Source organism: Panthera uncia (assembly GCF_023721935.1).
Source record: "Panthera uncia isolate 11264 chromosome A1 unlocalized genomic scaffold, Puncia_PCG_1.0 HiC_scaffold_16, whole genome shotgun sequence".
NCBI lineage: Eukaryota > Metazoa > Chordata > Mammalia > Carnivora > Felidae > Panthera > Panthera uncia.
The window spans coordinates 79,661,551-79,682,934 of NW_026057576.1; the positions used below are offsets into that span (position 1 = coordinate 79,661,551).

A 21,384-nucleotide genomic window follows, 5' to 3' on the forward strand; every position below is an offset into this window, starting at 1 on the left:
ACCTATCTATCCATCCATCCATCATCCAACTATCCATCCATCATCCATCCATCCACCCATCATCCATCCACCTATCATGTATGCCTGTCCATCCATTCATCCAGAAAACAGGTATTCAGTTCCTCCTCGATATCAGGCACTGGGGTAAATACGACCTGCTTCTGGTCTTAAAGGGTCGAGTACATTGAGGGTGAGCAGATCAAAGCTGATTATCACGGCAATGAGAGATAAACACAGGGTTAGGAAAAGCTTCCCACAGCGGGAGACTCAAGACAAGCAGGTATCAGTCAGACTAAGGGGGTGGGGGCGGCATCAGGGGCAAAGGCACAGGGGCTTGCAATGGTGTGATGCTGGAAGCAAGAGGGAGGCTGTGCGTGTACAGAGGCCTGGAAGGTGGCTGATCACGCAAGGCTTAGTCAGCCTCCTTCAGGAACCTCACACGGTGGCTTCAACCTCTGTAACTCCTTGACCCTACCCTCCTCTGTTCTGGTCATTCTTCTTGGAGGGCTGGGAAGGAGCTGCCATCCCTTGGCTCCAGTGAGGCCTGGTGTAGCCCCGCGGCCACTTCTGCACGGCCTCCGGGAACCTTGGATCCAGGTGCCGTGTGTGCCACTGGGGTAGGTGACTATGCACACGTGCACAGTTGTGTGCATGTGCGTACACATGCTGTTGTCCATGCACATCTGCACGCGAGCTTGTGTTCTAGTGTGTAGACACGGTTGTCTTACATGTGCATGTGTGTGCGCACGTGTGTGTGTGTGTGTGTGTGTGGCTGTGTGTGCACGCACATGTGCCCAGAGCTGGGTGTGGAGTGTGATCTGAGGCTGCCAGAGGGGACTGAGCTCACAGACAGGAAGCTCACCACGTGTACCAGACCAGGACTCAGTATGGTCCAGGCTGAGGCCACCACAGACGCCGCTGGGTTAGAGCAGGAGAAGGAAAAGGAAAACTATCTAACAGGCCTAATTCCAGGTCCACGAGCTTTACTTCGCATTCGGAGTGGGCTGAAGGGCCCCTTCCCAGAATCCCTGAATGTGGCTCTGAGAACGACCAAACCCCACCTGGGGACAATGCAGCTCATCTGCCTCCCAGTGGGCTCTTCTCGTGTCAGCCTCTCCTGAACGACAGCCCCAACCAGTCAGGGGTCACCTAATCTGCCCCACCCGCACTGCTACTCTCTGTGGGACATTACGGCAGTTACATGTGCAGGATAATCTAGCTGCAAAATATTACAGCTGGAGCTTCCAACACGCACATGCACACGGCCCTCTGCAATCTGGTGTGGGGGGGTATGGAAGGTTATTACACGTAGGATCTTCTCAAGAATTCGGCAGTTTGGAGATTGCAAACGAAATTCCATTTTGAAATTATCTACAGAATCTGTTGTTAAAGTAATTCTGCCACAGAGCTGCCCAAACTGCAGAAAGTGCTTCCCCTTGGTGCTGTGAACGGTAGCACATGGGCCACGGGGAACACTGCACGTGGACCACAGAGGCCCAGAGCACCCATCATCTCTGCAGAAAGCTCCAGGTGTCACTGTCACCGGGACCCAGAGCCACCTGCAACCATGTAAGACAACACCCCAGACCATGTGTTGCCTCACCTTGCATTTTCTCTAGCTTGCTCATGTACAAGTTGAAGAGGGAGTAGATACGCTCTGTCTCTCGGTCCCCATCGATGTCCAGCTGGATGTTTGCTGGGAGGCCACTGGCCGAACACAGCAAGACAAGAACAGAAAGAACGATGTGAACTGTAACATTTCTGTTTTTAAAGACGCTGAAGATGACGGAGTGACCCTACCCCGAGCTCCTCCCTGATGGGGCTGCAGAATAGTTCAGGAGCACTGAGAAGTGACCACGCACAGCCCAGAGGACCAGAGGCCTAAGAGCTGCTGTGACAGCAAGCCAACAAGCTTGTTTTGCCATGGAAAGAAATGATCTGGAATAAAAAGCCGCCCCCTCCCCCCCCCGCCCCCACCGCCCTGATGTTGCACTTGGGCCACGTGCCCTGAAGGGTTGGTCTGCTGCCCCAGGAGGGGCCAGGCCAGGTCCCTGCTCCTCCCTGAGCCTGCCTGCCGTGGCCCCAGCTCCTGCCCCGGGCGTGGCAGTTTCCCATTCCCCAGACACAGTGCTCAGCCTCTCCTGGGGGGGACCTGGCAGGGATTTTCCCGGGACTCAGCTTCTTCATCTGTGAACCGGATCCTCCCATTCCCACCTCCATGAGCTTTGGGGGTATTCCTCATACCCACAACCACAACGGACAAGTCACATGGGGCACCCAGGCCTTCTTCCAGAGCTGGCAGAGGGGAGCCTCTCAGGACCCTCAGGAGGCCCGGGAGATAAGGGCTGATCTGGTTTCCAAAGCAGGGGGGTGTGCAGATGACAGGTGCACAAACCAAAGCGGGTGTGAGCAGGTGGTGGGAAACGCCCAGTCTCTTCTTAGCGGAAGCCCGACAGCACCCTGCCCCTGGGAGTTTCCCCTCAGCATGGAACCCCTTCCTTCACTGCCACCCACCCCCAAGGATCACTAGGACCCCGGGCAGAGACAGGAGGAGAGTCAACAGTCGACAGAGCCCTCGTGAGGATGCAGTGTCCTGCGTGGACTCCTCAACAATTGCAAGAACAGCCTAGGAGATTCAGCTACATGTGTGCAGCTAGGCGGCAGCTGGATCTGCCCCCCAATGCAGCCCCTTGGCCAAACTTCCCTGTACAGTGCACAAGCTGGACAACTGTGCTTGGCCACACTGGGTGGCTGTGAGACAGGGGACTCTGTGGGACTCTGTGAAAATATAGCCATTTTTTCCCTTTGCTCCTTTTCCAGCTTCTATTCTTGCTAGGGCCTGTGCGTCTGCCCCACTCTACACCTGCCTTGTAACACGCATAGCATACGTCCTCCTTGTGAGGGACTGGGAAGTAATGCTGTCTTTGGAGTCTTCCAGCACAACAGGTGACAGCTAAGGAGAGACCCACTGGGGTTGTTGTAAATGTTCTCTAAGACCACTGACTCCAAACACCTTGATGCCAAGACCCTGGCTTGAGGGAATAAGTGACTTATGACACCTGGACCCTGTCCTTGCACTGACCAGTTCCTGGACCCTGAGGGGACATGTGCACCAGACCACAATCGTCAATAAAAATGCCAGGCCCCAAGCGAAGAGGAGACTCCTGCTCTTTTCCTCAATCTCCTGAGCGCTCTGTCCGTCTTTCTCTCTGGTCAACAAACTGCGTTTTCACTTCCTGCTGGCTCACGTTTGATTTCCATCCTGCATGAAGCCCAGGGCCTTCGCGGCTGGCCCGTGGGACCCGGGCTGCCGGCATCAGCGGGAGGGTCCCAGGGGCCGGAGAGGCACAGACCTACCCGGTGCAGGGGGAACAGCCAGGAGCTGTGTCCGACGAGGCCCTGCAGCAGAGCCAGTGGCCGTTCAGGTAGGCGGAGGGGTGGTAGACGGTGAGGCGCTTCTTGTTGCGCTGGCTCACTTTGGTGAGGATGTCGATCCAGGCCTTGGCCTCCACACAGTTGTTGGCCTGGATGTACAGAGCTCGCTCCGGCTGGATGACCTGGAACATCTGAGGAGGCAGTGAACTGGTTCAGAGAAGCCACATGGCAAGACATCCTGCCCAAGCCACAAGGGTCATTATTATTGACGCAGACCAGCCCAGGGGCCATGGAGGGAGGGAGGGTAGAGCCCACCCAGAGGCCTGGACAAGCCCAGGGGCCATGGTGGGCACAAAGGGCTTTCTGTTGCCCTTGAACATGATGGAGTCACAAGCCACAGCCTTCCCCCTGGGTGATTCAGGAGGCTGGGTCACTGCTGGTCAGCCCGGCCAAGACACTTCTTTTCCTGGTGTCTCAGGGGGCTCCCTCCAAGAAGCAAAGAAGTAGAACTGCTTATCCCCTAGGGGACCTCCTGAAGTTGACTGTGACCATTACATAAATGGGGCTCTCTCTATGCTGAGAGCAGAGAGCCTGATGTGGGGCTCGACCTTACAAACTGTGAGATCATGACCTGAGCCGAAGTTGGATGCTCAACTGGCTGGGCCACCAGGTGCCCCAGGTCTCCTGACCTTTAAGCTGTGGCAGGCTTCTGCTCAAGGTGTGTCTGAGCTTACCCTGCCCGCCTTCCTGTCCTCACCCCCACACCAGCCTTAGGACCTCCGCATGTGCTATTGTGTTTGCCCCACCCCACCTGACCACCCGGGGGCTCTTCTTCCAGGTAGGCGTTGCTTCCTCTGTGAGTGTTCTTAGAGCCTCCACTACCTTTCTTATTATTCATTCGACAAACATCCCTGCATACCAGGCACTGTCCTATATTCTGGGGACACAGTGTGCCCCAAACAGAGTTTCTATCTGCATGAACTTCCAGCCAGCAAGGATAAAAAATAACACAAAGTTCAGGGGCTGTGTGTATGTGTTGGGGCAGGGGGGTTGGAGGAAGGGTCAGGAGTCAAACTTCTAAATAAACATCCCGGCTGAGGTCAGAAAGGTGACTAAGAAACAATAAAGCTGAAGGAGGAAGCAGATGAGGAGTTCCAGGCAGAAGGACCAGTAAGTGCAGAGGTCCTGGGGCAGGTGCAGAGGTCCTGGGGCAGCAGGGAAAGGAAGTGCAGAGATCCTAGGGCAGTGGGGACAGGAAGTGCAGAGATCCTAGGGCAGTGGGGACAGGAAGTACAGAGATCCTAAGGGCAGTAGGGACAGGAGGTGCAGAGGTCCTGAGCCCAGGGAGGGTCGGGTGTTCCCAACAGGAGCAGGCCAGGGTGTACACAGAAGATGGGGGTGGGTGGGTGAGGTGGGCAGTCCAGGGCCCTGGAGGGCTCTCAGGCTGACTTGTCAGAGGGCCCCAGGGGAGGCCTGGAGTCAGGATGTCAAAGGTGATGGTGGGCTTTTCCAAGGGGAGACAGTGTGTATGGAGAGGAGGAACAGGAGTTGATGGTTCTGGGGAGGAGAAGTTGTATGTCTGAGCTCCTGAGTGAATAGCTTACTTACAAAGACCTGGGCCCCCTGACCCTGCCCCACAAGGTCCTGTTCCTACTGCCCCAGGACCTCTACATGCACACATGCACTGTTGCACAGGCCTCAGACTGCATGAACCTGTGTATGGCTGCAATCCCCAGTGGAGGGTCAGCCTCTAGACAGGAGTTTTGTCTTAATTGTCCTCACAAACTGGCCCCTCTGATGGGGCCCAGCGTGCCACAGGACTGTCTCCCAAATGGACATTAGCCTGGTAATTAGTGAGCACTGTCAGCAGGGGAACTAGCTGATGAATAAGTGATGCTAAAATTAGGTGATTTTCTAAAGCTAAACTGCAGGCCTGATGGAATGAAAAGGCAGGCAGCTGTTTCTCGGACACCGTCCACACTTGCCCGCTGCCATAACATCTGGGAATGCCACCGGCTGAGGGCGCAATGCTCCCACCCTGCCATCCTGGAGACAGCAGAGTCTCAGGCCCGGGAACAGCTGGAGATGAGGGAGGCGCAGACACCCAATGCTACAGGATGCCAGTGTCCCAGTTCCTGGAGCAGGTGCATGGTGTGAACACCCCTCAAGCCCAGGAAAACACCCCACCTGCCACGGGGCCGTCTGCTTGCCAAAAAAACTGCCTCAAATAGTCCTGAGGGAGGGACGAGGAATCCAGCTGGGGACTGTACAGGCTGAACGGGAGCTTCTGTCTGTGTCTGCTGTCTGTCCAGCGGGGCGGCCGCCTCCTCTGTCTACCCAGCTAGCACCGCCCACTGGACCATGGGGTCAATCTCAGACCTAGGCGGAGATGCAAGTTCATCATGACTCCTCCTCTGCGACCCTGGGCCAGGACAAGCTCTGAAACAGACCTGCTGTGTCCCCCACAAACACAGTGTGGCCTTAGGCACCTACTGACTACTGACCAATGAGCAAGAGACAGACAGACAGACACAGAAGGAGACAGAAGACAGGTCAGATCCCCTGTCAGCTCCCAGGAGGCAGAAGCGGATTCGGGGGCCAGTCCTCTAAACCCTCAGCTGGGTGTCTGCAGCAAGGCCTGTGGGGTGAGACAGTGTGCAGGGGCCATCCTCCTGGGGCCAGTGGTTGCTGTGGATGGCTCCTGGTATCTGAAGAAGGTTCTTACCACATCCAACTCTTCTGAGGCCCCAGCCCAATCTGCGGTTGGCAGGAGGCAGCGCTCAGGAGGCACAGTGAAGCAAATGACCAGAGGTGCAGGGGAGGGAGGGGCTGGCCTGCTCCAGATGGACAGAGTTCAGGCTCTCAGGACAGGCGGTTGGGCCTGAGCTCCTGCTCCCACACGAGGGGCGCAAGCACCCACAAGCCCTTCTGAAGCATCCATGAGCCTGTCTGCTCACTTGCAGATTGGGCCAGAGTCAAACCCCAGACCTGGTGTCCAAACAGCCCTGGTGGCCTTGGAGAGCACAGACTCCAGGGTCCAGAAGGTGCTCCCGCTAAGCGCACAGAGCACCAGCTAAGCCAGCTGTTTCCCCGGACAACCACTGCTTCCGGAGCACAGGAAGTCGTCTGAATTTCTGTTTATTTGTTTGTTTGTTTGTTTTGGTGGGGAGGGGCAAAGAGAGAGGGAGAGAGAGAGAATCCCAAGCAGGCTCCACACGGTCAGTGCAGAACTCGACACAGGGCTTGAACTCACGAATCATGAGATCATGACCTGAGCCGAAATCAAGACTCAGGCGCATAACCAATTGAGCTACCCAGGTGCCCCATCACCTGTCTGAATTTTAAAGGGAATAAACTTTAAAATAGTCAAGGCCCTGAGAATACCTCTATGCTTAAGGGACCATGTCTTCCTGTGCAAAAGGTTCCAAATTAGCACCCTTGGTTAGGACCATTGTGGGGTCCTGCTCCACTGGACCTTCCCTGAACACATTACGAGGGGAATGAATCAGTGCTGAGGAGGCCTTGGGGTTGCCCTTTATACACTATCAGCTGAGCATCGAGCCAGGGCTGGGGTATGAGCACTGTCTGCAGGCCTGGGCACAGAGGCCACGAGGGGCCATTCCCACACCCACGGAGGGCAGGCCCATGTCAGTGTCACAGGGAGACTGGCCAATGTGCCCTTTCTGTCCACTCCAGCTGCAGCCACAAGTGCAGACAGGTAAAGAGATGCAGAGAAATGCCCGAACCAGGGCCACTGGCGGAGGCTGGCTGTGGAACAGCAGAGAACACGCACACTCTCTCCCAGGGGAAGCTGACTGTCCAACCCTCACAGCCCCACATCACAGGCTGGGGTTTCTTGAAGGCTGGAAGGCCATGGAATGAGTGGTGTTATTATTTACTCCCCACCATGCTCTACAAAAGACTGCAGATGACTTACATTAATACGCCTAATAAAACAGAAAAATGTAAAAAGTATTTAGAAAATTAGGAACAGAGGGGCACCTGGGGGGCTCAGTCGGTTGAGTGGCTGACTTGACTTTGGCTCAGGTCATTATTCAGGGTCATGGGATCAAGCCCTGTGCTGAGCTCTGTGCTGAGTGAGGAGCCTGCTTGGGATTCTATCTCCCTCTGAACCCTCCACTGTGCACCAGCTCTCTCTCACTCTCTCAAAAAAGAAAGAAAATTAGGAACAAAGAAACAGAAATGGGAACAGACCAGGGCAAAAACAGGACATACATATGCAGATTTCTGGGTGGAAACATCAGGCTCCATGCTGAGGGCCCTGGGGGTTAAGGGCGGCCATTGTACCCCAGGCACCTTACCACCCAGGCTCAGTAGGGATATCATTGTCCAGGCAAAGCCACCAAGGTGAGCAAAGCCACAGGGAACTTTCCTACACACAGAGTCCTCCCCAAGAAAAAGGCCTCCAGGTGCACAGTGTGACCTCATGGTCTCCTGTGACAAGACCTGACCCAGTGGCCACAGTGAGATACGTGGAGCAGGGCACTTCCTCCGCCACGAGTTCCAAGGTGTGCAGCAACAAGAAAACTGAGACGTTCATTGCCCTTGCCTGATGCAGCCACAGCAAGTCCAGGGAAACAATATAAATTGTGTTCGCAAATCAAGTGAGAGGTCTTACAAAGATTCTCCTGGGAGCACACAGGAGGTAGCCCTGACCACGGCCTTGCTCCAAAGGTGAACTCCATAATGACTAAAAATACCCAGAGCCCACTGAGGCACGCCTGAAAAAGTCACCAACAGCCCCTTGAAACCAGACCCGACCTACCCCGGCCCGATCAAAGCGTGTGCTGGTCAGCGGAATGAAGACACCATTAGAAGCACTGCGAATTCGCATAGCCACATTGGGCAGGGAAGAACCTCATTCTGAACGAAATGTGGCCCTGCTGTCCTAGAGCCCTAAACCTAACCCGAAACCCTAACCATAAACCCTAACCCAACACTAACCCCTAATCTTTACCAAACCTTAAACCCTAAACCTAACTCTGCCCCACACCCCAACCCTAACCCTAACCCTTAACCCTAACCCCAATCCTAACCCCTAACCACAACCCTAAACCCTAACCCCAGCCCTAACCCCAACACTGACCCTAAACCCTAACCCTAACCCTAACCCTAAACCTTAACCCTCCATGGAGGACAGAGCCCTCCGTGGCAGGAAGCCAGGAAATAGTAGCGAAGGAATGAGGGAGGCAGGGAGCCACTGTGGATGGGCAAGAGCCTGAGGGGGTACTGATGTGGATACAGCTTGGTGTGTCTCCCACAGTCACTGCGAGTGAGCCTCCTAACAAGATGCACCCAGGGGACGTGCTCACCTCTGTGGGATTCCTGACAAAATGTGTCACCTGAACCTACCACGGTGGACCCCCCGACACTCCCAAATTGAGGGACGCCCATAAAAAACTGCCCGTGTGCTTCAAAAACACCAAGTCTGCAAACCACAGAGAAAGGCTGAGGAATGTTCCAGATGAAGGACATGACAGAATGAATGCATCACTGGGTGCTGGTTTCAGGACACACAATGGGTGTAAAGATCACTACAGCACAGCTGATGGCGAGGGGTAACAATGCCACCCCAGCGCTGGCGTCCTTTGGTGGCTGTTCAGGTCATACAAGGAAGTTCTTGTTTTTAGGGAATGAACCAAAATATCTATGTGGTTCAGAAACACATACACACGTGGAGAGAAATGAAGAGATAGAAACAATGGAGTACGCTCAGCAAATGGGAAAATGAAACAACCAGCAGTTCTGGGATGGGGACGTGGGAGCCATGAGAGACACAGGATGGGGACGTGGGATGGAAATGCGGGAGCCCTGGGATGGGGATGTGGGATGGAAACGCGGGAGCCCTGGGATGGGGACGTGGGATGGGGACGCGGGAGCCCTGGGATGGGGACGCGGGAGCCACAGGATATGGACGTGGGAGCCCTGGGATGGGGGACGTGGAAGCCCCGGGATGGGGATGTGGAAGTCCTGCTCTATTGTTGCTGCTTTCCTGTGAGTTCAAAACCAGATCAAAATTAACACTTCCACAGAAACCCCACAGGGTCCCAGAGCCGGTCCGTGGCCCCGGAGCTGCAGGGAAGCACTTTCTGGCAGGTTCTGCCTTCCCCAGCCAGCCTAGCTGCTGGGCTCTACAGCAGGTACAAGTGGGGGCCCACCATGGAGACACAACACTCACGTTCTTCATCTTGAAGGACTCCTCCTCCAGTCTCTCCACTGCCAGAATGTTCTCGATGGGAATGCTGCACAGAGGCTGGTCTCCTGTAGCAAAAAGGGGCTCTCTTAAGGGGGCGGGCGAGAGGTGGCACGGGTACGCAGCACGCAGACCACAGGCTTAAGGGGTTTGGAGTCGGGATGCTGTAGAACACCCCAACCTCACACCGTGTGCCAAGCAGGACCCGGTGCCGCCTCCCAGGAAGCCTAAACCCTCTAGCCACACACTGTCAGGAGCCACGTCAGATCTGGGGGGACACAGCCGACACGGGACCCTGATTCCTACACCTGGCGCCCACCTGCCCAGGCCACCCTGGTGATTATGCTCCGGTGGTAAGAGACGGCTTGCTCTGTGGGACACTTACTCTTTGTCCTTCATTTCACTCCAGAAAAGCAGGTGGTTAACCCCATCAGGGCCACAAACAAGGCTCTGGTCTCTCAGAAAAAAGTATGTGAAATCAAATAAAAAGCTGATTTTTCCCGTTACCTTTGCTTTTCTGGTAGGCAAACTCATGGTTGGTCAGGCGGAACCATCTTTTCTTAAAATTCTTCATTCCAAAGCGTTTCCGTCCCTGTGCCCTCTTAATCATGAACCTGTGTGAGCAGGACATCTTTTCGGAGGATGCTGGGGCTCGGGGCACATACCCTGCCTTCCCCACCCCACAGCCTGAGGTCATGTCTGCAACATCAAAATAAGCTGCCCCTTTTGTGTCTGTGACACAAGATGCAGCCTGCAGACTTTCAACATTGTTCTACTTCCAAGTGATAGGATTAAAAATCAAAAGGCAAACATCTCTACTTTGGAAACGTTTAGTCCCTGTGCTGGTGTTAACTTTAAATTACAAGTTGGCAAGGACACCAGGTTCATCAGTCCCTAAGCAAGCAGCTGCCTGTCCTCATTTCCCACACTGGAAGTCAACTGCAGATGCCATGAGGAGAAAGGGGCCATGGCAGGTGCACCCCAGGAGGGAAAGAGGGACTGGAACCCCTCCTCCCGGGCAGGCAGCAGATGCTTCAGGAGTAGGGGGGGGGGTCTGATGGAGGGCTGCACCAAGCTGGGTGGTTCAGCCTCCTTCCCTTCCCTTCTGCTGATGGCGTTTCTCCGCTCAATACGGTCCGCGGAGCACAGGTGTGCAGAAAGGGAAGTGAACAGCACCACGTCTCAGACATGCCCTGCGTGCAGTCTTGGTGGATCTGAGACATGCACAAAGGCCACGCTTCTCCGGTCTGGCCGCCTCTGACCTGGGAGGCCACCAGCCATGTGGCAGAGGTGCCCGGGATGCCACAGCAGACACGGGACTTACCCTTCCTTGAGCAGAATGGGCTGCTCGATGCTCTTGGGGTCTCTTCTCCCAGAAGATGAGATCAAATCTAAGAACTGGTGTGGGATAGAACGCAGATGCTTAAAGGCAAAATGGCTTGAAAACACTCCTTCTTGCACAGAAAGTTCGCCAGGACGCGGTCTCTCTGACAGCACAGCAGAGGGGAAGCCGCCCCTGGGTTCCTGGGTCAGAGTCCTGCACAAGTCTCCACTGCGGCCGGAAAGCTTTGGTCCCGACCCCCCAGGGTGGGTCTCCCCAAACCCCAGCTGCTGCCTCACCTGACGGCTGCCAGGCTCAGTGACACCCAGAGGCCTCCCTGCGTGTGAACAGGTGACCCGAGGACACAGCTCTGCTGGAGCGTGAGGCAGCACAGGGCCCCTCCCGCCTTAGCCTGACTGTTCCACGACCCACCTGGATCCCCTCCAGCAATTACCACGTGCCCCCAGCTCCTGCCCCTTTCTCCCTTCTGGGTCCTGGCTTTCACGGTTTCTGAGAGCTAAACATGTGTGACTGTTTCCAAACACCACAGAAAAAGTAAAGCTTCTCAGAAGAGATTCTCCCCACATGCCATGTCCCTAACTCCGGGCCTGGGTCCCTGGGCTCTGTGACCCTGAGGCGTTTGTGGGGGTGACCAGGAGCAGACAGCCAGGAAGGGCAAGGTGAGGGGTTCACAGAACAGACGGGGCACCCCACCACTTGGTGGGGGGGGTACTCAGGTATGAGATGCTGGGTCCCGAAGAGGAGTGGTCAGGAAGGAGCTGGGAGGGTGGCCACCGCCACTATGAATGCTCTGAACTCTTTAAAATGGTTAACGGTCAATTCCATGTTACGTGAACTTTAGCCCAATCTTTTTAAAGCCAACTATTTCTCAGGAAAGATGCACAACACAGGGGTAGTAAGTCCACGTTAACCGACGTCCGTACTTACGTTTTTTACTGCATCAGCATATTTTTGCTCATTGAAGAATTCATAAAACGCAGCCATGTAGGATTCCTTAAAACTGGCCTAAAATGGAACAAGTCACTTAGCAAAGGCCCACAGGTCTCTCGGCTCATGGCCCAAAACTGAGAAATCTAGAGGCACGGGTCATGACCAGCTTCTGTTGTGGGGACTTGGCGAAGGGGAGGGAGCAGGTCTCCTGGTGGTGGACCGTGAGGGCACAATGCTGCCCAGCGCTCAGCCTGGGCATGGCCCATGGCAGCCACACAAGCCACCAAAGCTGTGTTTGGGAAACTCAACTATGGAGGGTAGGGGGTCCCTCAGTGAGTTCTTTGCTACAAACGACCCAACACCCCTGCTCATGTGGACACTAACACCTAGGTTCCAGGTCTAAGGAGCCTACACTGGCACCCAGGTGAGGCTGCTGCCAGAGCCCCTTCTGTGACTGGGGTAGGGGCGGGGTCTCCCAGAGCCCTATCTGTGATGGGGAGCAGGGGCAGGGGCTCCCAGAACCCCTTCTGTGATAGGGGGCAGGGGCGGGGGCTCCCAGTGTGGGGAAGTTGGGGCACCCCTCACGAATGCATGTAGGGACTTCAAAAGAACCACTCCTGATACTCTGCCCCAATGAGCACCCTTTACACACGTAGGTCACTTTACTGTTTCTGGGCATGCAATGAGGTTTGTGCAGACCTCAGACCCAGCAGGAGCTTCTTTATCCAAGTTTCCAGCTAACACAAACTGGCGTGGACGGGCAGAGAAGAGCAATCGTGCCCATCGGCTGGCTGTTGGCCACCACACAGCTCTTATTTTACTCAGTTCATAGAAAGCCAAGCGTTTCCCCAGAGGTGGCTGCTTGTCTGCCAGGGACTGGACCCCACAAAGAACAGAACGAGGGGGGCTGGGCTGGGGGCTTCTGCACATCCCCACTTGAACCCTTTCCAGACAGAAGGGGCGGCCTCACTCCACCCGATCAGCCGTCCCTGCAGATCCACCCATGGTCTTCAGCCCCAGGGAACACGCCCAGCTGCCCCCACATCACTATCACCAAACATAATGTCCTCGGACCTGCCCATCAGGACCCTTGTCCCTGGGGCAGACCCTCAGGGCCAGGAGGGCCAGCACAGGACTGCTGGCTGCCCATGGGCCACAAGCCTGCCTCTGGCACGCATCCTCAGATGCTCAAGACCAAGGCTGCTGCGTGGGGCTGGGCCCCGTGGTCTCTGAATCCTGACACAGGCATGGATGTGATAGCCACCCCTTCAGGTGATGGTAACGCAGCATACGCTCCTGTGATACCCCCCAGCTGCGTGTCGGTCTGACATGATTTCAAATCTACTTATTTATGGCAAAAATGAAATTGTGGCTGGGAGCATGGCCTTCCCAGTCACTGGTAAGCAGCCCGGCCTCACTGACATTTGTCAGCAGAAACACAGGAGAAGCTCTGGCCTGGGGACAGTGAGTCTGGGAGGGCCTCAGCAGCTCCCCTAGGCTGTGTTCCCTAGCAACAGTTGCTCTAGCAACAGGGACTTTTACTTTTGTCTGGGGCCTATGTCATTGCTGACCTTTCTCTGGGGAAGACATGAAGACACGGAATTTGGACTTTATTCCTTCCCCCTCCCCTTGCCTGGAGCCCAGTGGCATTACTCCATCACTGGTTCGGGGTATGTTATTTCTTTACTGCTTATTAACAGACGCTATCCGCCATGCTACTGGGCTTATGAAATATCACTGTGAATTACAATTCCCACTGTGAACCTGCGTTAAGTACAAGATTCACAGAACTGAACTCGGTCTCTGAGGATAATTTGCCCCAAACAAAACAGTCTCAAAAAGCAAAGTTTCACAGCTCAGCAGGGCAGAGAAGCACTTGAAAGCTGCTGGAATGTTCTATGAGCATGCTGGGTGGGCATTTGGGTGGGCTTTATTATTCCTTCTCTTATAATTGTGTTGAACACACTCTCTTTTGTGTTAAAAAGATGAGACGGTTAAAATAAATGACTTACAGATTTTGATTTGGACAAGCTGCCAAGCGTTTGAATGGTCTTCGAGATAAGCGTCAGCGTTCTCGATGTCTGCGGGTCCTGCCAGGCGGGAAGGGGCAATGTGAGTTTCATTTGTTTTACAGAAATGCTTGACTGAACCCAGAATCACACAGCCACAAATGGATGACGCCACCTGAAAGCCCCCCAGCACCAGCGTGCTGCCAGGAAGTAACAGGAAGCAGACAAACACTGGATTTGAGAAAAGTCCCCCTAGGTCCCTCGTCAGCGTGTGTTGGGACCTGCTCCTGATGCAGGCTCCCAGGCCATCGCGGACTGGACCTCAGCACGTCCACGCGGCACCAGCTGGGGGTCCCCGCAGTGCAGGGTGAGGACAGTGGCTGCGAACAAGCACCCAGCCCGATACGCACGAGGGGATATCCCTGTGTGGTTCTGAGTCCCTTCAGGTGGCCTCACCCAGGGTGTCCCCTCAGGGTCTGGAGGTTTAATCTAAAACCAATAGATGGAAAGGGCCGCTTGAATCCCCGCCACCCTGCACTTCCTGCCAAGCGCAGTCACCACTGGGCGCTCTCCGCTGGCGCATCACTAGTGTGAGCGCTCAGAGCCTGTGGCCCTGAGGAGCTCAATGTTTGCTGATTGAGTGAATATGTGCCTGAATGTATCCAAGATCACAAATGCTCCATTTTTCTCAAGGTGGGAGGGAAATCCTGGTCACAGCATCCAACTGTGTCTATAGGCACAGCTTAGAAAGGCCACCAACCCTTCATGTGCATAGAGGGGTTCAGGGCGCGTGGTTGTACAATGCGCTGCCCCTTCCCTCTTCCTCAGCACACCTGCTGGCTCAGGAGGGCGGGTGTACTGGTTTACAGGGCTGGCACTCACTTACCGTGTGGTGAGGCGTGAGCTGGAAGAGGTTGGGGGACAGGATAGCAGGAGCGAAAAACCTCAGGAAAATGAAGCTGCTCACAGCTGTGTACCGCACATCCAGGTCATCTGTGGCCAGGATACAGACAGCCAGCTCAACAAGCCTTCTGGGGGTGACAGCGGCGAGCCCAGGGGTCTGTCCAGCAACCCTGCCCCTCCTGAGGGTCTGTCCCTGCCCATTGCTGCTCTCGCCTGACCATTACTAAAAGCTCAGGACCTTTTGGTGGCCGGGTTGTAACACACTGGAGCTGGTTCACCAGCTGGCCAAAGAGTGAGGCTTGGGTGCCTGGTACCCCCCTGCCAGGCAGAGTGAGGCCTGGGTGACCGGTAACCATCCCCCCCCAGGTTAGAGTGAGGCTTGGGGGCCTGGTACCCCCCCACCCAGGGCAGAGTGAGGCTTGGGTGCCTGGTAACCCCCCCCCACCTCCACCCCCGCCCAGGCAGAGTGAGGCTTGGGTGACCGGTAACCACCCCCCAGGGCAGAGTGAGGCTTGGAGGCCTGGTACCCCCCCCCACCCAGGGCAGAGTGAGGCTTGGGGGCCTGGTACCCACCCCTCCCCTCCCAGGCAGCAGTGCTCTGACATGTTTGGAAAGCAGGAGGTCCTGTCCACAGAGTGGGTGCAAGGCCCAGGCTCCAGTGCTGAAGAAGCTACCCCGGTGGGTAGGTGGGACGGGGTTTCTGTCAGGTCCTTGGGGACTGCTCTGGGGGCTCAGGGGTCCCCTGAGGCAGCAGGATGCACCTGGGCTGACTCATGGACTCCTTGGGGAAGGATGGCACAGAGCCATGGGTGGGGACAGGTCAGGGCATCAGGCCCCACACTGCCCCCTCAGCCTTCCAAGCCCTGGCCTAAGCCTGCATCCTGATGCTGAGTTAGGAACCCGATGCTTCCCACCAGGGCAGGACACCGCTGTTTTGCCCGTGGGCAGGTCTGCACAGGGTGGCTCCGGTGCCTCCCTGAGGAATTGGCAGAGTTTGAAAAGAGGCTCAATCCCTGGGATCTGTCTTGCCCCAATTCCAGAAAGGGCTTCTCCGGTCTTTCTTGAAAATGCAGCAAGCCTGACCTGCATGACACTGGGCACTGAGCAGGGCCTCGACCTGCCACAGTCAGAACTGCTGAGAGCCAGGAGAGTGGCTTCTCTGACCAGACAGGCCCAGACTCAGAGAAATTCATGCTCCATCCCAAATAAACCACTGGGACAAAACCTGGCCAGCTGCCCTTCCTCTCTGGGATCGGGGCTCCCCGGGGGCAGCTGCAATTGGGCTCTGGCGCTGACTCAGCGGCTACAGCTTACAACCACCTTTACGTGAACTCTGAACGTCACTTCTTGGCCTTGTGCCATCCAGGAGAGGTAAGAGGAGCCGCCCAGTGAGGGGCTGTGGGTATGCCCGCACAGAGGACTCACCCTGGAAGCGCTTGGCAGCCGCCTCCCGAAGAGAGAAGAAAATGTCACACATGACGGTCGGGCAGCTCACTCCCGATTTGGTGATGATGTTGAAGATGCGGTCAACGTACTGCCGAAGATTCTCCTGCAACAGGATGTGGGTGGGACACCCTGCCAGTGCCTGTGCAGGTCCCGGGCCGGCCACGAGGAGCACTATGGCCACACCCGGGAGGGAGTCAGAGGCCAGGGACTGGCACAGAGCTTCCCACCGGCATTTGCAGAAGGGCCTCTCTATGCAGCCACAGTAGCCCAGTGGGGAGATACTGGAGCTCTGGGGTGCAGGGCAAGCCCCACTGACTCCCTCCTCTGCTCCGACCTCATAACTGGGCGCAGAGATACAGTTCCCTGGAATGCACCTCCCTGACGGCAAAAAGTGTTTTTTGTGAAAGCATGAAAAAGACTTAGCATAACCTGCCAAATCAGAGTTTTGCTGTTTTGAAAAACAGGACACCACTCTGCAGGGACACAGGGGCAGGTGGCCCGGGTTTGGGACCCAGGTCTGTTGCAGCTGGAGGACAGACCAGGCCAAGAAGAAGCCAGGCCATGAGGCCAGCCTGGTAGGGAAGCTCCCATGATCCCAGGAGAGGGGGAGGTGCAGGGGCCTAGTGCGCCAGGCCAGGAGCGCCACTAGCCAGCAGAAAGCGGCGGAGAGTGGCGGTGCACGGCAGGTGAGATGACCAGTCCCCCACCACAGGCTTTGGTGGCATCCTGCGGGGCACATCCCAGTGGGGCCCCCACCCCAAATCTTAGAGAGATGCTAAGCACCCCAGGTGGCCCCGGGCCCCAATCCTGCACACGGGTGACGGGCCCCGGAGGGTGCTGAACAAACCAGAAATCCTTACCATGTTGTTCTCAAGGTTTTCTCCGTCTTTCAGTTTCACAGGGTCAATTTCACAGGATTTGTGGCTCTGGCATATCTGGAAAGAGAGGTTAGGGCAGGGAGTGAGGGACACAAAGCCCTGGGTCTCAGGCAGGTGCAGGTCAGGGGCATCAGCCTCAGGAAGGACACCAGGAGCCACAGCCAGCCCCTGAGACACAGGGTGGGAGGGGTGGCGTTCAGAGCAGCCAGACACCGGCCTCGGTCCGTGAGGACACAACTTCCTTGAAGACCCTTCTGGGTCAGCTCACGTGGCATGAAGCTTCATAAAGTTTAACAATGTGATTACTTCAGTGTGGCCAAGCTTGCATATGGATCAAACTGTGTGATTTTAACGCGAGTTTAAGCTTCCTCACGTTGCAAAGAGCCTGCATTTTATGAAGCTGTTCTGGGGAATGCTGCTGGGGATCCCGTCCGAGGTCAGGTGAGGAGCTCAGAGCCACGTGGAAAGGAAGTGTGTGGAGCCCCCGGCTGTGCCTGGCAAGACATGACTGGCTCACAGATTTGGGGGACCCCTGCCTAAAGAAAGGGGTGCTCTCCAAAGAATCAGTTTTTCTCTTGTATGTCCCTTTGTCTTTACCAGAATGATAGATTTTCTTAAGTGAGAAATTTTTATTTTTTTAATGTTTATTCGTTTTTGAGAGAGACAGAGACACAGAGAGACAGAGACAGACAGAGACACAGAGAGAGACAGAGACAGAAAGAGAGAGAGAGAGAGAGAGAGAGAAAGAGAAAGAGAAAGAGAAGGAGGGAGGGAGGGAGGGAGACAGTGCGAGTGGGCAAGGAGCAGAGAGAAGGAGACACAGAATCCGAAGCAGGCTCCAGGCTCCGAGCTGTCAGCACAGAGCCTGACAAGGGGCTCGAACCCACGAACTGAGAGATCATGACCTGAGCTGACGTTGGGCACTCAACCAACTGAGCCCCCCAGGTGCCCCAGCCCTCCGTGCATTCTAGAGTGAGCATGGCATTTACCCTCAAGTAAGCATTTTCTTAATTTGAGGAAATGAAGGAGGTTCTGGAATACACACGGAAGGTCCCTGTGGGGATGCTGGGAAGAGGGTGACCTTAGTCTTCACGCAGGTGTTCCCCCGCCCCCCCGGGTGCTGCCTTCTCTGCATCCGCCTATGGTCCACAGGGAAGCGCCAGTGTGGTGGGGAGGGGTCCGTCACCCCCTGACTCACTTCCTCTATGGTGGGGAGGGGTCCGTCACCCCCGTGCCTGTGGGCCCTGACTCACCTTCTCCATGGCAGGGAGGGGTCCGTCCCCCCATGCTCACCTCCTCTATGGTGGGCTTCAGGGTCACGTGCAGGTAATGCATCCCTGCCAGTTTCATTGTCTCATCGATACACTTGGAGGTCAAGGAGTTTCCTCGGAAGATGGTGTTGGGGTCCCTGTAAAACAATGGTGGAGACAACTGTCTTTCAGGTAACAGGTGTCAACAGAAGCAGAGCCTGTGAGCATAGTCCAAGGAGGAAGAGACCAGCTCACCCTGTTGAGTCTGCTTCCAGATGCCCTGGAGGAAAACAGACCCGCCCCGATGTCCCACAGCTGGGAATCCTGAGCCCTGAGCCCTATCTGTGTAACAAACCCCTGTGCAGAGAGCTGCCCCACCATTCTACAGAACATCCACCTGCCCACTGCCTCACCCGTGTGAGGCTCAGTTCTGCATAAGTTCAGGCTTCTAAGGACCAAGCTGGGGTCACACAGAAGTGCAGCAGGACAGTAACCCTAACAGGCTGTGCTCCACACCTTCTTGCAACTAGGATGCATTCTAGATCTTTCTAAACCAGGAGCTCCAGGGAGACATTCTTCTTGGCAGAACCCACCCCCACGGAGTGGGCGCAGGTCCTGGGGCAGCAGCGACCTGGCCTTCTGCTGCGGGCCTAATGTGAGCTGACAGGAGCTGAACCCACCCCCAAGGCAACTACAACGGGTGCCCTGTTTACCCCCTTCTCGCTCACATACCTCGGGATTTCCAAGAGAAAAGGTGTGTTTTTGAGGAACAGTGAGGGTGTCTCTGGAAGAAAACCTATAACGGTCACTTTAGCTGGCCCAAACCTGCGCTGACCAGCGTTGAGGGAGACTGCTGCTGCCCAGGTCACCCAGACTGCCCCCGCGCAGCCCCTCACTCACTGGGTCCTCCGGACCTCGGCGTTGGCGATGGCGCTGATGAAGGGCACGACCCGGCCATAGTGCAGGAAGAGCCTCACCAGCGGGATGGCGGCCTCCTGCTTTTCCTTGCACACCTCGCCCAGGATGTGAGCTGCGGATGCGGACACCGGCTGTGGGAAGGAAAGACACCACGGGACCCCAGTTGGAGCCCCCCAGCCATGGGGGCTGGTCAGTGGGCTGGGATCCCGACGGAGGCTGAGGGGTGGAGTCGGGCTGGGGGCGGGGTCTGGGGGTGGAGCTGGGGAGGTGGGGTGGGGGCAGGGGGTGGAGCCGGGGTCAGAGCCAGGGCGGGACTGGGGGCGGAGCCAGGGGCGGGGCGGGGGCTGGAGGGCGGGGTCCGGGGGTGGAGTCGGGCCAAAGACGGGCCCGCAGGAGAGGCCAGGGTCAGGGCTGGGGGCGGAGCCAGGCTGGGGGAGGGGTCCGGGGGCAGAGCCAGGGTGGGGGGGCAGGGAGGCAGGGGGTGGAGCCAGGGGCGGGAGCAGGGAGCGGGCGGTGGAGGGCCAGAGGCTGGGGTGGAGCCAGGGTCGGGAGGGAGGGTGTTGGGAGGCAGGGGGCTGGGGGTGGAGCCGGCGGGGGGGTGGAGGGGCAGGGGCTGGGGGTGGAGCCAGGGTCGGGGTGGGAGGGGCAGGAGGCTGGGGGTGGAGCCGGGGTTGGGATGGGGGCTGGGGGCTGAGCCGGGGTCCAGGGTGGGTGGGCACGGGGCTGGGGGTGGAGCCGGGGTGGGGGGCAGGGCAGGGCGGTCCGCTGGTGTGCAGATGGTAGCAGGTGGCCCAGGGCGCAGCGCGCACAGGTACCTCCACATCCGCAGACTTCAACAGCAGGTCCCGCAGCGGGCCGTAGTAGTCGGAGGAGAAGACGTGGTCTTCAGTGTAGACCACGTTCAGCCGCAGAGATCCCAAGTCCCCTGGCTTCAGGCTCTTGCTGCCGTTGTCTCGGGGCTGAAGGAAGTACCTGGGAGCAGATCACAGGGAAAGGGCTGTGTGAGGCGGCAGCACCAAGGGGCTGGTTCCCTCCAGGCTGCGCCCAGGGCTCTGCTCTGGCTGGTGGCCCGTCATGCGCTGTGCCGGGGTCTGAGGTAGGAGGGAGCTCCAGGGCGATTCTGCAGGACACCTCTCTGCTCCCTGTGCCAGGGGTGTGTGGATCGGGCATGTTTGTCATGGGAGACCCCCCCCCTGCAGGGTCCGTGTGTCGGGGGGGGGGGAAGGTCAGTCATTCCCCACGGCCCCCCCCTCCCGCCAGAGGCCTTTCCAATGGAGACCTGCAGGGTCTGTGCCCCGGGGCACCCCCCACAACACGTGGACTACGGGGGAAGAGTCTGCAGAGCCACAGACCTAGAAGTTAAGGTGGGAAAGTAGGGAAGGGTGGAGGGAACTGGGATGAGCAGGGGGAAGCAGGTGTGTAAGTAGTCAGGGGAGACTCTGCAGTACCAGAACTGTCCTGTGATGAATGCTCCCCCGCTAGCAATCCGCGGAGCAAAGCTGCGGCTGTTGTAAGGAATGTGTGGGGCCCTGAGCATCTGAGGGGCCTGACCGGGCAGGTAGGCAGGCCAAGCACCAGAGTACATGGGCACTTTCTCGCTGTGTTCTAACCGGACGCTCTTCCCTTAGGTCTTCCGCAGTGTGGCCATGCGGGAACGCTGCTCTGAGTCTAAGGGCCAGACAGACATGGGTATGGTAGCTTGTGTCTGGCCAAGGCACCTGGCTAGGGGTCCACTGGGGCTGTCATGTGAATGTCCCCTCCTGGTTATAGAACTAGGGACAGTTCAGCTCCTCAGTGCTCCTAGCAGGAACTAGAAGCCAGCTGAGGGCTGTGCTGGTGCTGTCCTCAGAATTAAAGACACAAATTCTAGTTTCCTGGTGACAGTAAGCCACCATTAGGCAGAACACAAAAATCTACCCACACGGTGAGTTTGTAGATGTGCAGGGCTCTGGTATGTGGCATATGGCCTGTGACACCCCTTGTCCCCATCTTGTGTATCTGTTAAAGGAGAGTGTCTGTGGCTTCACAGTAATGACATTCACTGTGATATAAAGTGATTTATGAAATAATCATGAAATAAAACCAAGGCACATTCCTTATGCCAAATACAAAGTACCCA

The 21,384-nt window shown here is 56.6% G+C and overlaps 1 protein-coding gene across 1 annotated transcript in view; it reads right to left on the reverse strand.

Annotated features, from left to right (window-relative positions):
- RASA3 (RAS p21 protein activator 3) overlaps positions 1-21,384 on the reverse strand; it is a 119,391-nt gene that overhangs the window by 5,341 nt on the left and 92,666 nt on the right. Inside the window, exons 10-22 of the mRNA XM_049647293.1 lie at positions 20,081-20,237; positions 19,248-19,396; positions 18,391-18,505; positions 17,080-17,154; positions 16,199-16,322; positions 14,757-14,863; positions 13,874-13,951; positions 11,859-11,936; positions 10,914-10,987; positions 10,097-10,203; positions 9,575-9,657; positions 3,358-3,566; positions 1,604-1,707 (exon numbers count right to left, since the gene is read on the reverse strand). Coding sequence (XP_049503250.1) covers positions 1,604-1,707; positions 3,358-3,566; positions 9,575-9,657; positions 10,097-10,203; positions 10,914-10,987; positions 11,859-11,936; positions 13,874-13,951; positions 14,757-14,863; positions 16,199-16,322; positions 17,080-17,154; positions 18,391-18,505; positions 19,248-19,396; positions 20,081-20,237 — 1,460 coding nt within the window. The remainder of the gene's footprint in view (positions 1-1,603; positions 1,708-3,357; positions 3,567-9,574; positions 9,658-10,096; positions 10,204-10,913; positions 10,988-11,858; positions 11,937-13,873; positions 13,952-14,756; positions 14,864-16,198; positions 16,323-17,079; positions 17,155-18,390; positions 18,506-19,247; positions 19,397-20,080; positions 20,238-21,384) is intronic.